Source organism: Sturnus vulgaris, chromosome 2 (assembly GCF_052056855.1).
Source record: "Sturnus vulgaris isolate bStuVul1 chromosome 2, bStuVul1.hap1, whole genome shotgun sequence".
NCBI lineage: Eukaryota > Metazoa > Chordata > Aves > Passeriformes > Sturnidae > Sturnus > Sturnus vulgaris.
In genome coordinates this window covers 43,653,177-43,677,498 of record NC_142244.1, presented here as the reverse complement: position 1 = coordinate 43,677,498, position 24,322 = coordinate 43,653,177, and the positions used below count along the sequence as shown (strand labels likewise).

General features: G+C 36.7%; 1 protein-coding gene across 4 annotated transcripts in view; it reads right to left on the bottom strand.

Moving 5' to 3' along the window:
- The window catches only part of CNTN5 (contactin 5), a 609,016-nt gene that overhangs the window by 3,888 nt on the left and 580,806 nt on the right, over positions 1-24,322 (bottom strand). For all 4 annotated transcript variants that reach the window (XM_088159402.1, XM_088159404.1, XM_088159405.1 and 1 more), the window contains 6 exons: positions 20,984-21,054; positions 20,254-20,488; positions 9,434-9,543; positions 2,726-2,912; positions 2,174-2,286; positions 609-777 (listed from right to left, as the gene is read on the bottom strand). In XM_088159402.1, the coding sequence (XP_088015528.1) occupies positions 609-777; positions 2,174-2,286; positions 2,726-2,912; positions 9,434-9,543; positions 20,254-20,488; positions 20,984-21,054 (885 nt within the window). The remainder of the gene's footprint in view (positions 1-608; positions 778-2,173; positions 2,287-2,725; positions 2,913-9,433; positions 9,544-20,253; positions 20,489-20,983; positions 21,055-24,322) is intronic.

Below are 24,322 nucleotides of genomic sequence, written 5' to 3'. Positions count from 1 at the left end.
GCAAGAGAGTCACTGGAACTTACAGAGAAATTCAGCTTATTCTCAAGCAGGCACATACACAGGGGTCAGCTACTTAAACACTTTAGCTGTGTTACGTAGTGCACCTCTGGCTGGTGGTACAGAATGATGTGTGTATCCCCTAAGTCCCACATCACATCTGCCAGCTCTGTTTGGGATGCCTTAGGACATTGCAGATATCCTTAGGTGCTCATGTCTTAATACTAAAATTCAGAAGATTAGCTGAGTTGCTGTCAAGGCTCCACAGCTGGTCTGTATGGATTGCATTCCAGGTGACTATATTGCTATTTGAGACACTAGCACACATATAAACATCTATAGCTCAGGTATATTTTTAGATATCCTCAAAAGGGAGAGGTTTCCTATAAATCATCTTCTTTGTTCATCAACCTCACATGATTGCCTCAGATGATCTTAAACATTTCATGTGTCACTAGATACCTTTGTTTCAGCATAGAACTAAAGACTCAGATCAATGGTTTTATTTAATAGCTAAAGAATTGTGACAACATTGTTTTTCTGGTAGAGAATAACAGAGTTAATGAGCATTGCTATTATCACCATGCTTTCAAATATAAATGTAACCTTACCTGAAAAAGATGGAACTCTGATCTGGGGACTTGCAGTCCCATCTCCTCCTTCACTGACTGCACAGACCTCAATGATGTAGACCCCAACATCAGGAAGAAGTACCACTGCAGAGGTTTTCTGTGTTTCTATAACTTGGCTATTGCTCTGGCCCTCTTGCCGAAATAACACCTGTGGTGGATAAAGTAGATAGTGGGCACAGTGGTCATTCAAGCTCTGTACCAGACATTTTATTTAGATAACACAGTCACTGCAATGTTAACTCTTTCATACTTTCATTAGGGATTTCTTCACATTGCGTTTGAACAGATATCTGCTTTTACTCTTCCCTTCCGCCAGTGGTTTCAAAACAGTAATAGCAAAACATTTTAGAGATTCATGAATGTGAAAGGACATAGATTATCACCTAGAGAAAAGACAGAGACCTTGCCCTGTCCAGCATTAGGTGTTGCACAACTTTATCTCCAAAATCTCAGAATGTATTTCAAGTTCCCTTTGGTTCAAATTCTTATCCCAAAGTTCATGTTGATATTCATATTTTTGGCTCAAGAACCCAACTTCAAATGTAAGGGAAATAGCCCAAATTATGTATTTGCTGTGTTTACCTTAGCTGACTAAATCAACTGACAGCAGCTCAGATCTGTCCCTGCATTTCCTGTGAAACTTAATACGAATTTATGGCATGTGGGAGGAAAGCAAGTCAGCACGTAGCTGTCTTTTTGGTATTTCTGCATAAGAGTTTCTGTTCCCAGAGAAAATTGAAAAGGTCAGAGAGGTGTGAAAAACCAAAAAAGTCGACTCAATTATTTCAGAATATCAACTATTCTGATAAAGGTTAGAACAGTTTCTGGTTTATTTGAACCATTTTATACTTTCTTGGTCATATTTCCTGATATATCAGAGGAGATATAAGATTGTAGTCTATAGAAGTGATTTGCTATGGGCTTCAAAAAACCCCAGACCCAGACTTCTCTAAAATAATTGAAATCATTCTACTTTGATTTAAAGCATTGCAATGAATTCTGATTTTTATGACTTGTTATTTAAGTGTTAATCTGGATTTTAATCTTTAAAACATCAAACTTTAAATTCCAGATGTTACCATCACTACTGTTGAACATCACTAACATGATCACAAAACAGACAAAGGACTTGTGTTTCTGCTTCAAAAAATATTAATTTTAATGTAAATTAAAGATATTTGATTATTATGCATTTCTTGAAATCCTACTGCAAACATAGTTGAATTGAAGACTTTTTAGGAATTTCATTGCAGTCTGATATTATTAACAGCCACTGCTGACTCAGAGATGATGGACTGACTCCCTCAGATAGAGGGGAGTCAGACAGAGTTCAGTATTTGAAAATCACAACACAAAAATATGTTGGGACATTTCTCCCATTTTAATTTTATTTATTGCTTCTCACAGTGAAAGCTGATTAGACACAGTCTGTATAGAATGCTTCACTTGCACAGAGGAACAAGAAAAGGAAAAAAGCCAACAAAGAAGAGGAGCAATTGCCTGGAAGAGAGAAAGAAGGTGAGCAAGGAAGGGGAAGCACTAACCTTGTATCCCATTACATCAGATTCATTAGCTAGAGGTCTGACTGGCTCCCACCCAAGAGACACATGTGAGCCATCCTGTATCCACATAATATTGCCTGGTGCTTGACTGGGAGCTGAGAGGAAAAAAATAACATGTACATGTATATGTTTTTATAGGTAGTTTCTTTAAAAATAAAAGAAAATATTTGAATCTGTTGTTATATTTAAAACTGGTAATGTTACCACGCTTCCAATTCTAGACGGAACATTTATAATTTTTTTTCATCAGTAGTGCAATTTAGTAGATTATAGTGTATTTATTCCGCCCACCCCATAAATTCCACAGAGCTTATGAACTTGAACTCTTTTCTCTCCTTTTTTTGTTTTCCAGGAAATTAACCTTTTTTATGAATGAAAAGCCATACGAATTTATATCTAAACATCAAAGCAAAGCCATGAATCAAAGCTATACATGATTCCTGATTATTATACACTCTTAATTAATAAAAACCCAAGGGGGCAGAGGTCGGTCCCCGATTTCTTCCTTTTGGCAATGGTACTGAGATTACTTACGGGATTTCTTGGTTGCTGCATGCACAGCAGTGCTAGGTGGTCCATACCCTGCAGCATTGTATGCCCTCACTGTTAGGTGATATAATGTGTTTCCTTCTAACCCTGTCAGGAGGATGGATGACTCATTTCCCTCTGTTTTGACCTTTTCTGCTGCTTCTTCCTGCTGCATGTCCTTCCAGTAACCAACCTGCCAACAAGCAACCAAATGAAGGATTAATATAGGCAGCTCATGCTGCCAGATGCTTGTGCTTGTCATCTTGTGGAGGATGTTTTTGCCATTTATGCCTTTTTTCCAATCATCACACCCCTTTAAACATATGGGATTTGCAGTTTGACCTCAAGTCATGCAGTGCTCTCTTCTCCGAAATGGCAAGACTTGGAATATCATGGTGTGACCCAAAGCACATGGAATAGCTGTGTGCTGGCACAAGAGGAGGTTACTATAAGACAGAAGAGCAGAGGCTGAAGTTTGCCAGGGAGAGCTCATCATTGAAGGACACCATTCAAGGAGAACTCATCCTCTGGTAGATTAACCCTGGAAAAGCCTGTATCAGTTAAGAAGTATTGTGAGCCATATTCTCTTCCTGGCCTGGTGCAACTTGGATCCAGGAGATTTTTTATCAGTCCAATGAATAGGCAATGACAGGACAATGGCAGAAATATTTCAATCATCTGAAAAATCTTAACAGAAGAAAAAGGATTTAATTCTTGGATATAAATAGGTTTCTGGTAAATGAAGTTTTGATAGTATGTTTATGCTCTTCCTTTTTGGATATAAAATGAACCCCTAAATTATCTTTGGTAGTTCTTAATTCTTGTTCTCTGGTATCTTGAAATTTATTATAATCTCAAAGACGTTATAAAGCTGAGCTGAGAATTTGGCCAGTCTGTCCTCAGAAACCCAGCATTTGCAGGGCATAATTGGAGAAAATGTATCTAGGTGAGCTAGGGCAATTCTCATGGGGCCTTATTTTGCCTAACAGGAGATGTCACTAAGACGCCATTCAAAGACCTATACTTTGCTTACTGTTATTCATGCCGAGACCTACTTGCATTTCTTCTACATTTTGACCTTTGTGTGAAGCTGGTTATTTCCTAATAAGTTATTTACATTGTATCAGGATAACTTTTCCTCTGAGAAAAAAGGTCACAGACAAGACAGAACTCTTGAGAATGTCTCCCAGGAAATGGTGAACCAAGAAAACCCCAAGGGGTTCACAGGAAAATAAGACCAACGAGCACAGTGCTGACCTTTTATAATTGCACTAGGACTGCCATAAAAAAAGATCTGAAACAGTCTGGTTGCAAAAATATACATTTGAGGCCCTATCACTCCATTTGAGAAAAGTGTCACTGTAAACTTTGATTGAGGGTATATTAGTTTGTGTCAGCTCACAGTCCACTCTTTCAACTGTAAAAGTATTTGTCTTTTGTGTGTGTGCTTGCATTATCTCATGTTAAAATGCTGTTGCTTTAATTCTTAGATGAGTTACAGCTCAGTTCACAAATCTAGATGCAGTCACCACTTGTTCTGAAATAAGTGTGATTCACTGAGGTATTTTGCTGGATGAATACTTGACCAAAGCTACTGATACCTGAAATAACACCTATTCAGAGTCAGTTTTCTTTTCTTGAAAAGAAAAAGGAATCAATAACCATTTATTCACATCTTACTATTGAATATCCAATGCTTATGATCTCTTGGGCAGTCAGATTCCTTTCAATTTACTTGTGATGCATCTTTACAAGTTTGATGCTACAGTGGCGAGAAGTGCACAATATTGAGCACTGCATGAACAGGCAGTGAGAGGGAATGTGTCCTGGAGACCCTATTATCCAGACAGTGCAGTTTGCTGAGGATCCAACAAGGAAAGGGTCAGAAAGGAAAAGTGAGTTGTCTGAGCTTACACAGTTGAACAGAAGCAGGGGTGGAAATGCAACTGAAGTTTTTCTCCTTTTTCTAAAAAAGCCAGAAACAAAATTACAAGTAGTTTTGTTTATTCACAGGGCACACCATGTCCCATATTAATCAAATGTTCCTGCATTAACTTTGATCTCTTTTTTTAATATTTTTTTTATGGTAACAGATGCATCCAGATGCATCTTTGATGACTAAAGGAAATAAAATAAGTGGTTATAAAACATGTTGACTGAGGTAGATGGTGTGGGGGTTTACATTGATTTGAACTGAAATGAAGATACTTCTGATGTTTAAAAGTGAAAGACAGATATATTAAAATAGAGGGTTTTTTTTATTTACACTTCTCTGCATTTGCTGGTTCTTTTAAAAATCTTACTTTTTGTAATCTTAATTTAAACTTCTCAGAAGAGATCTATAACACAGAACAGGTTTTCACTAATGATAACATTGAATATTGATAATAGCGTGAAGCATAAATCACAAAAAAGTAGCCGATATTTGAAAACTGAAAGAAAAAGGGGGGAAGAAAGCATTTTGTCTATTTAATGCATTCTTGTTTTCGAGGTTTTATGTTTTTTTCTGGACTTTCAGTTGTTTTTAGCCAAATAATAGTAAACTTTGATACCTGATTTCCAGAGGCCCATTCCTTTGAGCTGGAGAGGAGCAACCTGCTTTGCTCTGATCATGGGTTAAGCCATAGCTAAAATCAAATCTTGGTTAAAAAAAAAATCTGTCTAAAATTCTTGTTCCCCTAATAGTTACAGACAACTTCCTTGAAGTTTTAAGTTAAAAAGTATCTTAAATGACACTACTCTTTTGCCTAAGTTGGTTTCTAGTTTATGCAGTCTTTGCCATAACTAAATCTTATATACTTGCAGATCATCTTCACTAAATGCAGTAAATTCAGAGTTTCTGTTGACCACAGAAAATTAAAGCTACAAACCAAGCATATCAAGTAAGAGCCTAAATTAAGTAGAATTTCTGTCTTGCTTTTCCAGGTTGTGGTTAAAACATCCATATGCTCTTTCTAAATTACCTCAAGGTGTACTTCACTAAATACAAAGAAAAAAAATCCAGTACCATGCAGATATAATTATCTGTTCCATTGTAAAAATAAATAAAGTGAGGCGAAAAAAATGCAAAATATTGAGTAATTATCTTCAAAAGCCATAATATGGTTTTATTTAAAAAATAATATAATAAACTAAGTTATTATGTCAAGTAATCCTCTCTGAAAATGGCACCCAAAAATTTTTTTTCCTCTTTCATTTTAGTGTTATTTTTGGATTTTGTGTATTTGTTTGCTTCAAGTTGATCTTTTGATTATACTAGCCAAACTCCTATCCCTTAGAGGGATTCCAGAGGAAAAGACATGAGCTTTTTCATTTCTACTTAAATATTAGCCTTGTCTTTCTGGAAAAGAAAAAAGAAGCTCAAAATATCTCCTTCCAGTCAGTAATTCTTTCTGTTTTCCTTCCTTACCAGTAGTGAATGGCAAAGAAAATATTGCCTTGGGCTCAAATAGATTTTATAACCTTCAGCTTATAGATTGCAAACAATAAGTATGAACAACACACTATATTTTTCCACAATTCTGACAAAGTTTTTGAGGTACTTCTACTTTATCAGACTGTAGCTGGCATATGTTTAGTAAGGTCGAGAGGACAGCTGACAAACCTGTACTGAAGGCAGGAATAATATGTGCTTTGGAAGATGCAAATGAGGGCAGCAAACCTTGCATAAAATTCATGTGACATAACAGTTAACACTGCCTTTGAAGGATGACAATGTGAAATTGGACAAGTTCCTTTGCCTTTCATTACTCCTTAGTACAAAGTGCAAGCAGAGCCAGAGTGAAAGTGGGTCATGGTGAACTTGTCCACATTTAGTAATATTCTGTCATTTTTGTTGATTAAAGCCCAAATATTCAAGTGTTAAGGAAATAGCTGCCCCTTTTATAATGCTGTCAGCAAAAGGCCAGAAATGTGAAGACTATGTAGGAGGTTGTCACTGCTATGGTGATCACAGCCAGAATATGAATTGAGACATGAAAACAGAGTGGCTAGTCAGATGGTTTGCATTCAGATTGAACTGAAGGCAACTCTTTACTTGTGGCCCACAATAATTCTGCATTAGGAAATAATTAAAAAACCTGAAAAAATATAAATAATTAATCCTTTTATCAAAATGACTGGACTTCTTTTGCACTGTGGAGATGCTTTAAAGGCAAACTGTCAGTATTTTAGGAAAATTGGGCTGATAGTGTGGACTTAGTGTACTTAAAGGAATATTATAATGGATGGACTCACTGCCCTGATCCTATAAATCATTATCTCCTTTTTGATGAAATCCTTCCCAAAAATGGAATTGGAAAGATTTAGCAATACCATCCTTAGAAGTTATTCTCTCCTGCTGAATTTTGCAGAACAGCAACATTTACTTTTATGTTTACTGAGTAAGTGCTGCTCAGATTGTAATCATACCTGGGAAGGTGGAGAAGAGCAAACTATTCCATGAAAGATTTGTCTATCAGAAAGTGGGCAGAGGAATTATGGCTAAATGAATAAAGACAGAAAAGGCAGGATGGGGGCAGGTAGGGTGGGGAGGAAAAAACACCCTCATCTCCCCAGATAAAAGTAGTACTTTAAAAGGTATTAGTACTTAGAAGACTCCACTAATTCCTTTATGGGAGGAGGTACACGGGGGCAGTGAATATTTTTTTATATTTCATTTTTTTGTTATGTCAACTGCAGGTCCTTGGCTTGAAATATTTACTCTGTAATCTTCATGCTATAATCCTAAAATTGGTGTACAGCAGAGTGAGGAGCCAAATTATTAATTAGGTTCACTGTTAATAACTTCTGTATCAATGGGCATTTTCAGATTTGTACCTGAGAAATCTGTGAGAGACATAGAGTTGACAAGTATTACTGTTTGGGTCAGAGTATGCCAAACTCCAAAGGTCAGAGCACTTTCCAAGTGCAGAAAACAACCTCTGACACAAAGCAAGCTCACTGTCCTACCTGTAGCAGCCATCTATTGCTAGGACACACCTGTAGTGCTAAGGGAAGTGTTATGTGGCAACCAAGTATATGCAAAATCCATTCACATTATGAAGGGATGAGTTTCTATGGAAATAAATTTCAATTTTAGAAAGAAAATCTATTTTCTGCTTTAAAATATGTAATGCATTTTGATCGATGGAGTGAGGAAAAGAGTGAAAATAGTAGGTGTATTTTAAAAGATGTTAAGATATCTGAGAAAAAATAACAAACCAGCCACCTTTCTGAAAAGAAAAAAGACAAGGTGCAGCAAGTAAATTATTTCAGATGATAAAAGACTGGTCTCAAGATGGAAGTCAGGTTAGTAACAAGTGGAACACTTCAACATGGAGAGGAATAATATTTTCAAGATGAATATCATCTCTATTGGATACAGTTTTGTTCTCTTTAGAAATAGCAGGTTTAAAGGTAAAATGGTCAAATATGACTTTTCCTGCATGAAGCAAGTTATGGGCAAAGGAATAGAAACATATTTAATGTAAGGAAGAAGTGGGAGAAAAGAACAATGAAAGAAAACTGACAGAGGGTTAGCAGAGTTCAGCATGCAGACGTAGATGGGAAAAAGACCTGAACAAAGGCTAGACCTAGGGGATATGCCAAAGTCACAGCCCATTTGGACTGTGCTAGATATTAATAGACACACAGCTATCCAATACATCATCAGGCTACAGAAACAGGTACAAAAATATCAGCTGTCTGTGTCTGAGCTATGAGGCAAATGCACTGTCCCGGCCATGGCTGGCCAGCCTGAGGCTGAGCTGGAGAAGGTGTTGGCTCTGGTGCTGCCCAGACCCCTACATTTCCTTCCTAAGGCTACTAGTGACAGTCACCAGCCCCTGGGGCTGCCCAGACATGCTGCCAGGGAGACTCTATGCTAGTAGATCACAAGATACCTTTTGACACCCACATGATTGGTATCTGTCTCAGACCTAAATGTTTTCCCTCTTTTCAGTGTTACTGTAGAAAATCAGGAATGAGTCAGCACTGCCTAAAGGTCTAAAGCAGACAAATAACCTGCATCCCAAAACCAATTAATTTGTTTTAGCTGGACTATTTAGTGAGGATCAGCACAGCCTGATCCACATGGTCAGTGTGAGTTGTGGTGGTGGCCCAAAACAATAGACAGGTGTACTGCTAGATTTGATCTGTTCTGGAGGTTTGGATTGCAAACTGTATCAAAAAGTACAAGGAGGTCTCTTGCCAGGTCCGGTTCCCTCTCCCAAATCAGGAAGGGCTGTCTCTAAGTAGAGTTTTATTTATGGACTGTGCAGCTGCTGCTTCCCTCCTGACATCCTGTTACAGTCTGCCCAGCAGATGTCCCTCGGCCACTGTGGGATGGGAGCACATGGATGCAGAGGCTTTCTCCTTTCTCTGTGCTGATTGCTGTCAGTAAATAACAAGTTTGAACTGGCCGCTTAGAGCTGGAAACAGTCAATACCTAATTTTCCCCAGCCTGTGAATGATGCATGCTGGGTCACTTGCAAGTCTTTCAGGTCTTTTTGAAGTGACAAAGAGATGTTATAAGAACTGGTTCTGAACTGTTTTCAAGCACAAATAAATAAAAAAATGTTCCGGTGCTACAGCTGTGACTGTTGTTCCACAGCTAGTGGTATGTACACTAAAATGAGCATAATTCCTATTGAAGTTTCACTGCTGCACATGTTAACAGAACACAACACTCACAAAAGCAACAAGACTTCTCATTATGGTATTCTGTGTTCATACCTCGAATCCCTGTGGTCTTCCTAGACTTTCTTTAATATGTTTCCACGCAACAAGAATCTCTGATACAGACAAACTCGTAGCTTTGACATCAATGGGAGCAGCAGTGGGTTCTGTATTAAGAAAAATGAAACAATAAACCTCCACTGTAACAGCTTGTATTCATCAAAAACACTCCGTCTGAAACTGTCATTTACTTCCTTTATTCCACCTTAATACTCGCAAGAAGGTATGACACTTAGGGGGAACATGAAAAACTGAACAAGATGAAGAGATTATTATTGTTGTATTTCTTTATTTGTGTCATGCTACATCAATATCTCATCACTGATGATGGGTGCAGCAAACTGTGAAAGAATCTCTTGTCTGTGATTTTTTAAAAAAGCTTTAATATTTGTATATATCTGTCCCCTGCCTCCACATACCCCTTTCATAGCCCTAACTGCAGCAGTAAATGGAGCATTCATTCTATTTGTGGCTTCTTAGTGCTATTCTGTCAGTTCAGGATGAGCAATACCTTGCTGGGATGCTTAGTTAGTCCTGCCCTGGGGCAATAGTGAGTAGGAAGTGATACTCAGCGCTGTAGTGAAATGCTGTGTGAAAGATTTTTTTTTAGGAATATATTATATCCTCGAAATCATAGGTAGCAGTGTTTGGTTTGTGCAGCCTTCTCTGCTGTGAAGCATTTACTGTTCTAGGCCTGTGGTGCACATTTTTATAAAGGCACCAAGACCAAAGGTTTGTCCCTTTGATTACCATTGGCCCACTGTCCTTGTTTCTATCTCCATGCTATTAATAACACATTCTGCAGTCCTAACCTCCTGATTATCTGGAACAGAGGATCCTTCCTGTCCTCCAGCCTGGTTGGGCATCCTTTGGTGATGCTGGGGCATGGCCAGGATGCACAGGCTGTAGGATGCTTCACATACCACACTTGCCCAACAGTGTTGTCACAGGCATGTTTGCCCTTGTACTTTCACATCAATGAATGCTTCTTAGAGGTCCAGCTTCTTTCAGTGTTTGGGAAGTTGAGTAAATGTCCCCAGATATTTGCCAGGACAGGCTATTGAGCACCACACAGTTCTATCACCTGTTACAGTATGCTGGGAGAGACGAGTGTCCAAAATCATCTCATATGAAATCGGGATATGAGTCAAGGAAATTTTGTGGGTCTTTTGCTTTATTACCTAAATATGGCTGAAAATTTTTTTAAAGACAAGCTCTGGAGGTAAGGTTTCTACATATACTTACAGCACACAATGGAGTATTTCTCCATCTTTCTGGTGTAGTTCACTTACTCAGAAAAAAATGTAGATTCACATTCCCCTCTAGTTACAGAACCTGTGATTTCTTCCTTGACCTAATGTTCCTCATTACATTTCTAATGCGTTGATCTGTTCCTGGAGGGCAGGCAGAGGTCTTGGTTTTATGTCATAGGGAGACACATCAAAGACCTTTCTGAAAAATGGGGTTTTGGGGATGTGTTTAACAGGGTTACAGAAAAGGAGTCTCCTTCCAGAACAGCCTGAGATAAAATGATATATATTTCTCAGTGATCAAACCACCTAATATGTAAGATACTCAATATCAGTATTGACTCATTAGCTACCCTCCTTTCTCTGCAGATGTTGTTCTGGCACTGTTGCCCTCCAAATACTTTTGACACGGCTCATACAAATTTTTCATTCCTTTTGATGTCAGACTTTAAATGTTTGTTACTCTTTTTTGATCTTTTTTAAATTTACATTTGAAGAAAAGAAGTAATTCTGATGTGATACAAAGTGGTGTTTGCCAAAAATAAGTATTACTAAGAAGTATAAAATACGTTTGGAACTTTTTAGGTAATAAAGAATAAAAAAGAAATGTTCAGGAATAAGAGAAATGATCTTTCGAATTCAATACTGAAAGAATTGCATTATAAGGAAATATATTGCTCATAATATGATTTTCTGTTCAACAGTTACATCCTGCTTTCTATTTTATGTACTACTAAGATTTGTGTAGCAAAAGCTATTTTCTAGTTTTTGTATTATTGAAGCAATTACCTTGTTGTCAGAAAAGATTGCAGTGGGATAAATAATTTGAGATGTACACAAAATGTTGGTTGGCAGACTTTACATTTTCTATAAATGCAGGTATCATTTCCTCTTCATAGCATTCACTAGGAGTGGTTTATACACTGCTCAAATAGAAACATAGAATATTTTCTGGTATTTTTAAAAATAGTTTTCAACAAATGGAGCAGAAATAGTTTGGATTTTTTTTATGTGGAGAAAATGTATTTCTCACGTATTCAGAAATAATTCACTGCAGTTTCACTGATATTAGGCACTGAGAATAATGTTCAGCAAAACAACAGAAATTATATGTTTGGGAATAATATATTATGTCTGTCTGAAAGTTTTTGGAGACTAAATCGCATTTTTTATTGATTCAGATATGATGAGGACCATATAATTTCTGGTGATATAATACAGTCTGTGGTTCACTCCAATGTCATGCTTTATTCTCTGTCTAATGATAAGTTTGATAGGTTCATTAGCTTTTTCTATTATGGTCACTAATGTTATAATCATATTATTCTCTTCAGATCATGTCATTATGCTAAACCTATATATAGGTGTCTATATAAGGTCATTCTTCCTGAAAAAAGAAAAAAGGCCATCTTTAATGGTTTCTTTAACATTCCCTGTTTGAATTAAAGATGCAGTACAACAAATGCTCATAAGGCTGTGTGCAATGTCCATGAAACACTGTCTTCCCCTGTGCTGCAATCACACTTTAAAGAAACATGATTAATATGTCAGTCTTTGGGATGGCTGTAAAAAGGCAGGACATGCATTTACACTAATGTCATTGCTAGCGTGCAGAGAGGGAATCCTGAATTTTGACACTGGAAAGTAATGAAAAGAATCAGTTACTAGCCCTCAGTGTGTTGTTTATGAGTGTAAGCTGATCTGTTTTTTTGGAATATTCATCTTTAAGGATTTCCATGCGATCTACCTTAAAAAGCAAGTCCAAGAGCCTAGTAAATTTTATATTGTTCTAATTCATCTATGGAACAGAGCCTCAGTCAGGACTCCTTAACCAATTACTTCGTATCTGTTCAGTTCTTATTTTGATTCCAAAAAGGATTTTTACAAAGTAGTCTTATTCAAAATTCAAGCTCTTATTTGAAGCTAAGAACCTCAGTCTGAGCAATTGCATTATGACTGCAGGCAGTTCTTTATAGCTGAGATTTTGGGATTTCAGCCAGGATCTATTTCTGTGATAATGCCTCTCTGTGGAAAAATCCACAAGAGATGTATCAGACGGAAAATCAGGAAAATTCATCCTTCTTGTGTCAACCTGTAGGGAAAGAAAGTGGTAGCATTTGCTTCCTTGCTAGAAATAGCCACATGGACTATCTTCCAAATCAGGGAACTTTTTCTTTTCCTGAGAAATGAGGGACTCTACCAGATCTGCAGTGAAATGTCTGTCTGCAGGATATGGAACTTTCTCCAGAATCTTGTGCTCAAAAGGGAAAAAGTATCCAATTTCCACAATAGTAGAAACAAGATTTCCAGGACAGGCCTTCAGAATTCTCACTTTTCCATAAGCCCTTTTTATTTTCACCTTCTCTCTGATCAGTGCCTTCGCAGAAGACTTTAAAACAGAGAAGAATTTGAAGAGTATTGGAATGAGCTGTAAGTGAAGAGCTCTGTCCTTAATATTTTTTATTTAGTGCTGAAATACTCTTACTTGTTGGATAGAACTTCGGAAGCCTTCTCCTGTAATGATGCTCTCCTGCACACTTTCTCACCGTGTATATGCTGCTGTGGCTCTCCCTTCCCAATGGAATAACCCAGATTTATTACACAGCACAGTGTCACCTGGGAATAAGGAGCTGCCTTATTCCACAAAGAATTTACTAGAGGAGTGTTGCCATCTTCATGAATATAAATGGTTCATTTCCATCAGGTGACATGGCAGTCACTTACCCTCAGCACGTGAGGAGGGATGTGCCCATTATATTGATTGCACATCTGCTTCCCGTGGGGCTAGTGCCATTGATCAGAGGAGTGCTTAATAAACTCCTGCATGTCAGGATTGTGATTCCATTCCTTAAAAACTCGTTGGAGACAGCTCTAGCTGAGCTTTCACAGGATCTCTACAGACAGATCATCTGGCAGAATCAGGAAATAACTCTGTAGTTTACAACTAATCTGCCTATGAGTTTCAGGTTCACCTAAACCCCAAGTAGCTCAGCTTTAGCTATGAAATGAATCATAGGACTTAATGAATTTAAAATTTTAATTGAAGACATTGATGCTATTTTCAAAGGTTTGAAATTGCATATTATTTCCTCTCAATGAAAAGAAAATAGTAATTTATTTGTCTAAATATGGAGAAATAAAATAGCAATGGCTTTTGTATGGTCCTTTGCCTTTCAGATAACTGATTGCTTTGTATCTCCATTGGCTCAATGAATTACTACAAATCCATACAAAGCGAGACCAAAAGCTCTGTGCAGTATCCTTGCATCTTGTATGTATTACAGAAGTGCATCTGGGGTCCCTCAGGAGGTTTTAAACATTAAGTGTGAGAGTCTTCAGGCTTTAACCTGTATTACTCAGAGCTTTCTATTTCCTATATAGAAGTTTTTAGTAGTATTCACTACTCCATTTATCAAAATTATAGATCTTTCAATTGTTGTGAAGATAATTCTGTCAATGCCTGAAGGAGAAATTAGATACTGAAAAGAACAGAACTGATCCTATATCACCCATTATGACAATCATTAACAAAAAAACCCCTTTATAAAAGACCTAACTCATCTTGAAACCAGTTGGGTTCCCAGAATCTTCTTTCTATTTCCTTTTATATTCTCATATATTTCCATACTGTAGAGTACTCTAAATCATATTTATCCTTGTGCTTTTAGGCTGGATGTGTACTTGTAAACTAAATAGGGACAGAGAGACGAGGCACCTGCCTGAGCATGGACATACAGCTATCTGTAGCATTACACCATTGCCATCATCTGTGTTGACTCTGGGCAATTTGTGCTGCTCCAGGATGTGACAGTTTTATCAGAGTAATGCCCTGATGCAAACTAAAACATTTGACTCTTTCTTATATGTAATTTCTACCCCATCTCCATGAGTAGAAAAACAGATTAAATTTTATTTATGGTATATTTGAATAGCGAATTCTGAATTGTTTAGTTTGGAATGGGTTGAATTTCTCACAATAATACCAGAAGTTTCCACTACAGATGTAAAAATTTTCACTTTCATTTCTTATTGCCTATCCTGTCTATATAATTTTATCTATTTAAAACAAATGATAGTTTTTCATTATTGGTGTCCATTCCTTGATTATATTTAACATCAATTCCTTATTTACTTCAATTTTTCATGCCTTATATACTTTCCTAACTTGAAAAAAGACACCAAAAAACACCTTCTTAATTTTTTGTCTATACTTGACTTATTTTTATCCTTTTCATTACTTGGATTGTATTATGTATGCTTTTTATTTATTCTGAATGTCTTTTAGAGGGTACATCTATAGATCCTTAGATGTAATGTTCTGTTTCAGAAATGTACCATTTCTTGCAGTATAAACTTCAAATGTCTGTTATATGTTTGGCGTAACAAACTTCTATTTCTAATTTCAACCATTAATTCCAGTTAATAAAATAATGTCCTGCTTTTTAATGATGATGTGTTCCACTCTTATTTGTTATGATCAGCTTTTCTATAGTGTCTTAATTATTCATCAGAACAAGGCTATTGTATTGTTATTTCTGCTCACTTTATACTGGATAAAGAATCTGCTAATTAGCACAGCCAGAACACAAGGTCATTAGTCCTTACTAATTAGTTTTTACTATCCAAACCACTCTGAACAGCTAAATTCTCTCATAAATAACAACATTCTTTAATATTTTTTCAACAATTAGAAAGGTCTTTCTCAGCATCCAAATCGATCAGGGTAATCAGCAATTGACCTCTAGCTTCACTTCCAACTTTTTAAATTGTCCTTTTCCAAAATTACACAGAACCCAAGGTTATTCTGTTTTATCTAAACACTGACTTTGTATTTGCTGGTACATTATCAGCACGTTATGATACCCAAATTCTTACTTTTATTTTGTCTTTCCTGTGTAGCTTACTTGTATAGCCATGCCTGCTAAAGAAAGCCAGCCTGGCCATCACTGTAATCAGCACAGCCTTTTCCATCTTCTTGCCATCCTACCTTCACTCTCATATTTCCTTCTCCTATATTTGTGATGTCTCTAGTTTTCACTTTCCAGTGAATTAAAGCCACACATAGAGATTGCATATGGCATTCCATGATACTGAAAGCTTGTATTAGTAATCTTGGAAGTCTTAGCACCTCGGTATTTAGATGGAATGTAGACATCAGTAAAAAGAGAAGGTATAAATGCTCATGTTGCAACAAACATTGCTAATATTGCTTTTGTTCTTTGCTTTATTTTTAGTCTCTAGTGTCTTTACAATTTTTTTTTCTTCTGTGGATAAAAATCATCTTCACTGAATTCACCTGCACTGAATTTCAGTGATGTTTCAGTATTTTCTAGTAAGAATCTGATACCTTATTTTCCTGACAGAAAGTATGGTCAGAAGATTAGTCTCTGTTCTGTTCATGATCCTTTTCATTCTCAGGCCTGCACACTGCAACCTTTCTCCTGGCAGGTAGCCTCATTTTCTGTGCTCTCGTGTCTCTTTAATTAAATTTTTTTTTCGTGTAAGGTTCAGGCTTGTCCTTCCCTGCTGCTGGAAATGTCTACTGTCTCCTTCTGCTCTGCCTTCTTATTGAGGTAATTGTGCATCTTTTTTTCTGTCCTGCATCTTCTGAGAATCATCCTGATTCCCTCTTCAGAACCGCTTCCTGGCTCTCACGATCCCTTTTATCATCACTACATGTGACCTCTATTTTTATTCTTTTCTCTCTGATTACTTGCTTTTTTTCCTTTCCTAAGTTTTCAAACTTTCCTACTGAATTAAGAGATTTTCTCTTTTCCAGAGAGCCACATATATATTTGCTTTATTTCTCTGTATGTTATGTGTCTAGTTTTGTACAACCTTTTTAACTGATTCTCCATTCGATTCTCTATTCTTCCATTACATTCATCTGCACTTTTAGCTACTGGACAGTCTTTCCCATGAACTTTATTCTGGTGATGATTTTTATGAAGTCAAAAGACCGGTGAAGGAGGAAAAAGTTCTTAAAGTATCTATGACCAGGTAGACTTTATTACCTCTTCAACTTTGGGTCACCACTATCATTGATGTTTTAGCAACCATTGTAATTCTGTTGTCTAAATACCTCTTGGGTCTTTGTACAGGTGCAGGCTGGTGACAAGTGGTGTCCATCAGGGACATCTCTGCCTTGGGACCAGGGCTCTTCAGTATCTTTATCAATGACATGGACAGTGAGATCGAGGGCACCCTCAGCAAGGTCGCAGACGACACCAAGCTGAGTGCTGCAGCTGTCACACCTGAAGGAGAGGATGCCATCCAGAGGGACCTGGACAAGCTCAGGAAGTGGGCCTGTGGGAACCTCATGAGGTTTAACAAGGCCAAGTACGAGGTTTTGCACCTCAGTTGGGGCAGTATCAAACACAAATACAGAGTGGGAGAATGAGCAGAGTGAGCTGTCAATGTGCACTCACAGCCCAGAAAAACCTCACCCTGGGCTGCATCCAAAGCAGCGTGGGCAGCAGGGCCAGGGAGGGGATTCTGCCCCTCTGCTCTGCTCTGCTGAGACCCCACCTGCAGTGCTGCATCAGCTCTGGGGGGCCAGCACAGGAAAGATCTGAACCTGTTAAAGCAGGTCAAGAGGAGGGACATGAAGTTGATCAGAGGGCTGGAGCACCTCTCCTGTGAAGACAGGCTGAGAGAGTTGGGGTTGTTCAGTCTGGAGAAGAGAAAGCCCCAGTGAGACTGTCTGGTAGTCTTCCAGTACTTAAAGGAGGCTTATAAAAAAGGCAGAGATACTTTATACAGGCACATAGTAACAGGACAAGGGGGAGTGGATTTAAACTAAAAGAGGAGAGATTTAGATTAGAAAGAAATTGATTACTGTCAGGTTAGTGAGACCCTGAAACAGGTTGCCCAGAGAAGATGTGAATGCCCTATCCCTGAACGTGCTCAAGGTCAGGCTGGATGGGACTTTGAGCAGCTTGTTTAGAGGAAGGCTCTCTGCCCATAGCAGAGTGTATTAAAACTTGATCATACTTAAGGTCCCTTCCAACCCAAATCATTCCACGATTCTATTATCTGATCCGACTTAATAGACAGAAAAATATCAGCCACTCTGCTTCTGGAAAAGCGTTCAGTGTTTTGGTCAAATTTCTGAGTTCTTTTCCTTAGAAGGCAATGTTTTAAGCCCTTTGCCCCAGACAGAACCACTTTATGGGACCAGAGGGCAGTCTATTGTGTTCACTGAGGGAACACTTTACTCAACACCACCTGCCAAGTTGCTTGCTTAAGAACAACTCAGAGCCACTACAAAAGGGCTCTGAATGTGAATCAGAAGGCACACAATATATGCTGTCACAGTCATAAAGAAGAAGGAGATTCATTCATTCTCAATAAATATGAGATTTCTTCATGGTTCAGAATCTGTCCTGTGAAAACTGTTTCTTCCAGTGTGCTTAGCAGAGGCAACATATTTTAGACTTCCTTAGACAATGCCATTAAACAATTGTAGACCCATTTGCAGATGTGAAAAAACTTGTAATATGTAACATAAAGCCTTAATTTTTAATAATTTTATCCTATTGCTTTCTCTAGATGTTTGCTGAATGAATTGGATGTGTGATGAAAAGAAAGCAAGCTAAGGGTTTGCTGGATCAGCCCTGGGACCATAATATATTGTACTGTCAATTGTTATTTAATATCTACTCTTCAATAGAAATCCTTGAAAAATTGTGCTTTCTGTTGTTTAGCTCCTTAGGCATGACAGTCCATACCTCTTTCAAAAGCAGTTCCCCATTTTCATAGCCCACTGCAATGTCTCTTATCCTCAATCCTCATATTGCCCAGAATTTAGCTGTAATAAACTGTTTCATTACTCCTTTAAACTCTCAGTATATTACCTTGGTCTTTTCTGGAGGAAAGCTTTCTATAAATTAATTTTGTACTGTAATGTCACAGCATCCCATATTTTTCCTGAAATATAAGTCTTGTAAAATATTTAGGACCACAGAATTCCTCATGTACAGACATATACAAAGACTGAATGAGCAAAGCTATAATGGATAGGCACTTTCAAGTTACTGAATTAAAATAAGAAAAGTTGGTTTCCAGAGAAAGTTAATTTTAATATTCTATTAAGGCCATTTGTAAAGCTCATATTTTAAAAGAACTGATAGAAAACATTATTTATATATTACTAATTATTCTATTTCCAGTCTTGTCCAAATAACAAGCAAAGGTATAAGGATGCATTATTACAATTCAACATTCAGCTTTTTTTAAAACAGGTTGTGCTACTAAAAAAAAAATAAGGTGTTTGTCTCCCTTCCTTTGCAAAACTTTATTTGCTAAGAATTTTCTGCTTAGAGTATGAAACTATTAAAAAATAAAAACATCACCATTGGCCTCACAGTATCAATATTCATTGAGAAACACGGAAGTCAACTGTACAATTTTTAAGTTGTACTGTGCAATTTTTACATTTTAAAATGTAATTGTTTTTATAAAAATATGTCTACTTGGTAATCCTGATTCAAAAAGTGGAAAAAACCAAATTATTGGGACTGCTTTTAGCAAAACTAGAAGCTCCAACCTCTGTAATTACTGTGAGAGAATAGCAGTGTCTGCTACATCATGGTTTTAAATTTATATTACTGTGGGTTAGTATGAAACAACATTTAATGTTTTCCAGCTTCATATGAAATATTATTATCTTCACGTTACTTTTTCATGGTGAGAGTATGAAATTCCTCTCATCTGCACTAGGAATCTGCTAATTTTATTCCCTTAATAGGAGACAGTAGAATGACTCAAATAGTATAGTAAAGAAAAACTGATGTTTACGAGTTTCAGTAATGGAGCTTCTGAAAATATTCTTGTGGATAACATTTATTTGCCTTTTTTGTCCATAGGAATTTCCATATGTTTGGTCCTGTCAAAACAGAACAACTTTTTTCACTAGTACCAATTAGTGCTTGCTGGTTGTTTCTTTTTGGTTCTTTTCTGCCCCTCAAAAATACTGTTTTGAATTTATAGCAATTCTCAATAGAAATTTTCAAGAAATATTTTTCATTTGTTCTTGGGAGCTATTCCTATAATTCACATTGAAGACTAGGATATTAATGCAAAGTCAGAACTTTCTACTAATGAAATAAAAATTGAAACAGAATTTATTTCTGTGCACTTTTAGAATGCATTAGCTAGGAAATGAACATTTGTAAGTGAATTTATTTATTCTTTGAGCTGTTGTCTCATTAACCCATCAAAAAAAGGATCATGAATCTCAGAAATATTAGAAAATAGCATCCTTTCTTTTTTTTAGTGTTGAAGAAAACCTGTCTAAAATTAAGGCTAATGATTTCATATGAAGGATGAATTTTTTTTTTTTTTTAATGTGGCTTAAAGTCTATTCCTAAATTTTGTAATTTGCTTTCCAGGTCATCTTTGTAAGTTAGTTCACTTCCTTCTCTGTAAAACCTGTTTAATGTTATTTAGCACTTCTGCAAAGAAATTTGTAACTTAAGGTTTAAATGTGTGCTAAAAGATGATGCTTTATATATAAAAGGCTTAATATAGTTCACAATATGCAATTTAACTTCATGTTGAACTGACCTCCTTCAGCTGAGCAGATGACCACAATAGGGCTGAAGGGACCATCTCCTTTGTTGTTGTAAACACCAACTTTCACCTCAAAAGGAGTCAGAGGTGGCACACTTTCATCTCTGTAGATGAATTTTGAGGCATCTGAAGATGTCACCATTTTTTCCTTCCAGCCACGTGTTCCATTGGGTCTGAAGGCTACAATATATCCAAATCCTTCTCCACTCTGAAACTCTTCTGACACTGGCTGAAAAATTAAGTTCAGAAACTTAATTATGATCGGAAATAGTTTTACTAATTTAGAGAAAAGTCACAGTTCCATTATAGGATTTTACTTAGCATACCTGTCCTCATAAGGACAAGTGCTTCCTAAGAGGAACCTTCTAAGAGAGTTTCCTCACCTAATCTTTCAAAAATTTTACAAGTCTTTCTTTCTCTTCTCTCAGCCATAATTTCATCTGGTGTTTACATAAGATCCAGAAAAATCAAATTAACCCAAGCAGTAGATCAGGAAGAAAAGCTTGATGAATTAGTAGAACTTTGGAGCTGATGCCATAATGTCTTCTACTCAAACCTCATGAAAATCCACAGTCATTTGAAATTTTAGAACATATTTAAGAGTAGTATTTTGTGTTCGTGTGTTGACAAGATTTGTTGTAAGGAAACCCCAGTAGAGTACTCTTTACTTTGGCCTCAAAGAAGTTAACATGAAACAAAACCTTTAAACAGAAAAATCCCTTACCTCCCATGCTATTACTAATTCATGTCGCCTTCCACTTCTGCCACTTACGTTAGCTGGAGGTGTCTTTGGCACTGTGGGCAGACAGGAAAAATAAAGCAAAACAAAACAAAACAAAACAGAATATCCAAGTTATTGAAGTTTTCCCCATAGTAATAAGTTGCTGCAGAAGACATGAGACTGTTAAATCAGAACAGAAATAAAAACATAGCACTCTGTGGTAAAGAAAATTTGCTCAAGCTTCATTTCAGAGAGTTGCAAACAGAAGCTAGAAAAATGAAACAAAGCATAAGATGAGAATGAAAATAATATTGGAATAAAAAGTGTTTAAGCACTAGGTCTTTTGCAAATTTGTAAATCTTTCTTTAAAAAACAAATTGATATGCCAGGAAACCTGACATATTTCAGATTTCAGGTGAAATCTTGGGACATAATTAATAATGTCTCTATTACTTTTCAAGTATTTTTTCAGGTAGTTAGTGATTTAGAATGTTTTAATTATTGTAAATCTATTTTTCATTGCTCTATCAGGGAGCCAACTTTCAGAAATTTTAAAGCAAACAGCCTCAAACATCCCTCATGGTTTCTTGCAAAATGCTGGAAGCAGTACTACCCACAGTTCTTGAAAAATTGAGCTCATCATTGCAGCTTTAAAGCACCTGAACAATGGATGAAATTCTTTAAAGTAAATTATAACTGTCATCATCATTTTTATTTGGATTATCATATTTTGCAGAAAAAGAAATGTCAGTTATTCCATAGGAATTGTATGATTTTTTTAATCCTGTTTAGTGCCTCTAACAAAACTCCTCAAACGGCCAAAGTCTTGCATTTATTTACTGTGAGGAGGCAATACCTGCATTCTTCATTTGATTAAATATGTCCTAAGATACAACCTTTTTATTTTCTTCTTTTCAGCAGTACATAGGTCATTGGTAGAAATGTACTGTGAGCTGCTAAGTGTTTAGGCCTTATTGCATGTTGTTTAGCTTATTTAGTGAGTAGCACTGTGCCTTTGAACTATACAAAATAAAATACATTTAAATAAATGTACACAGTCCTCTATGTTTCCTGTGCAATTGCTAGCTTGAGTTCAATGAAACACAATTTTTATCAGACTCTGTCTATCCACCTAAGGCTTCAGAATTCATCTGGGTTCATTTTTGAACCCTGAACTCTCCTATAGAGAACAGAAGCCCAATTCTGCTTTTCCTCGTAAATGATGCAATCCTACAAAGTGTACGGGTTGATTCTGATTCATGCTGTTGGACATGAGGCAGGTGTTATTTCATCTGTGGCTCTTAGCAGACTGATTAGGGAGATTTCTAGTGTGTTTTCTCTCCAATAAACTTGTGTTCACCGGGTAAATATGGTGCTTTCCTTCCTTCCTTCCTTCCTTCCTTCCTTCCTTCCTTCCTTCCTTCCTTCCTTCCTTCCTTCCTTCCTTCCTTCCTTCCTTCCTTCCTTCCTTCCTTCCTTCCTTCTTCCTTCCTGCCTGCCTGCCTGCCTGCCTGCCTCTGACATGGCAGAAAGGTAATGAACTTTTCCTTTCAGAAACAGAATTTTCCTCTGGCTTTAAAGAAGGAGTAGAAAGAATGCAATCAATGTGCAACAGTGTGATGAATGTTCTAGCATGAAAAGATGCAGATGAAGCCTCATCTGACAGTTAATTAACATCCAAAAATTATGATGCCATCTCTAATGGAGCATATTTAAACCTTGTTTAGCACCCATTTTTCTCTTGCCTCTCTAAGGTATTTTTGAGTAAATTATAGAGACAAATGGAGTTTTTATGTAGGTGCCTGCCACATTAGAAATGAGAGAGTATGCTGTATTCCTTTGAAGCATCCAACATGATGGACTTACTTAACCTGCAGCACCCTCTTTCTAGAGTTTTCTTGTTAACAGCATTGCAGACTGTGGCCCTATTTAAATGAATAAACGTTAAAAGAATAAAACTGTCAAAAGGATGAATTTCTTTTGCACAAAACTAAAATGTACACTCTCACAGTGAAACTCTTTCAAATGAATAACCATTAAAAGAATAAATGTGTCAAAAGAATAAATTTCCTCTGCACTGCAGCAAAGCAGAGTATACACAGTTAGAGGGAGACAGTTTGAAATGAATAACTATTAAGTGAAGAAAACTATTAAAAGAAAACATTTTTGCCAGGCACCAAGGCTGTACATTAGCCATGCTTTCTGCGCCTTCTCCTTTATATCAATGTTATATCTGAATTTACTCACTCATGGCCTAAGTTTGTTGCCATGCAATTAATGACTTCCCAATTTTTATGCAGTTAATTCTCAGCAGTGGCATTCATGGAGAGGCACTTGCATCAAATACACGAATATGATGTCTAAACATGGCTCCTGGAAATAGGATACATGTGCCTGGGAACAAAGACACTGGGACCTATTTTGTTTAGGGTTTATTGAAGCTGAGAAGTTTGGTAGTTTCCCTCGTGAATAAATACAGCCCTGCACTTAGCACAAAAAAACCCAGAAATCTTGAAATGAATGTGCCAGGAGTTCCAATTGAATGCAAACAGCAGGATTTTTTTCTTACTGTTTTCTGTTTTTGTGGAATTACTGTGATATGCTGGAAATAAAAGTTAAATTAAACTCTATTAAAACTTATCTCCTCTCAACCAAACAAAAACCCCATTTTTTTCTCTAAGATCAGGCACAGAGAATGTAGCCCTCAGCAGTCCTACAAAGCATTTGACAAGATACTTCAGATATAAATGAAGAAAAGGTGATATGGAAGGATAAAGCTTATACATGAAGCCATGACAACTGTTTAATAATTCATGTGTATCTTATCATTAGAAGCTAAATGTGGAAGAAAAGCAGAGAGTTTTAATTTAGGATAAAATACATACACAGAATTGCTATTGCTGAGGGTTTTGTGTTTGGGAACAGCAGTTATAAAGTGCTGAAAAATGTTGATGGTGTCATCTGTATATTTTAAACCTATATTCAAATGTAAAACATTTAAATGGGGAAGCTTTTGAAATGGTGGGTAATACTGTAGCTATGAAACCACAAACTTATGGGGTAGATGTTCACTTTCCTTCTAGACTTCCACAATGTCCAAAGTTTTGAAAAGTGCTGTGCTTTATAGTGATTTAATTAGATTTTAAAAATTCCTTTCTCTTCAGTCTGCATGGCTGATGGATTAACTGTGGAGTTTTTGTTGGTTTAGATGTTTTTGCTTTTTTTTAAAAAGAAAATGTTGGACTGCAAAGATGAACTGATTCAAAGATTTTTGGTACTCAGTTTTGGGAAAAATATTAATACTTATTAAATATTTAATTTTCACATTATAACAAATGAAAC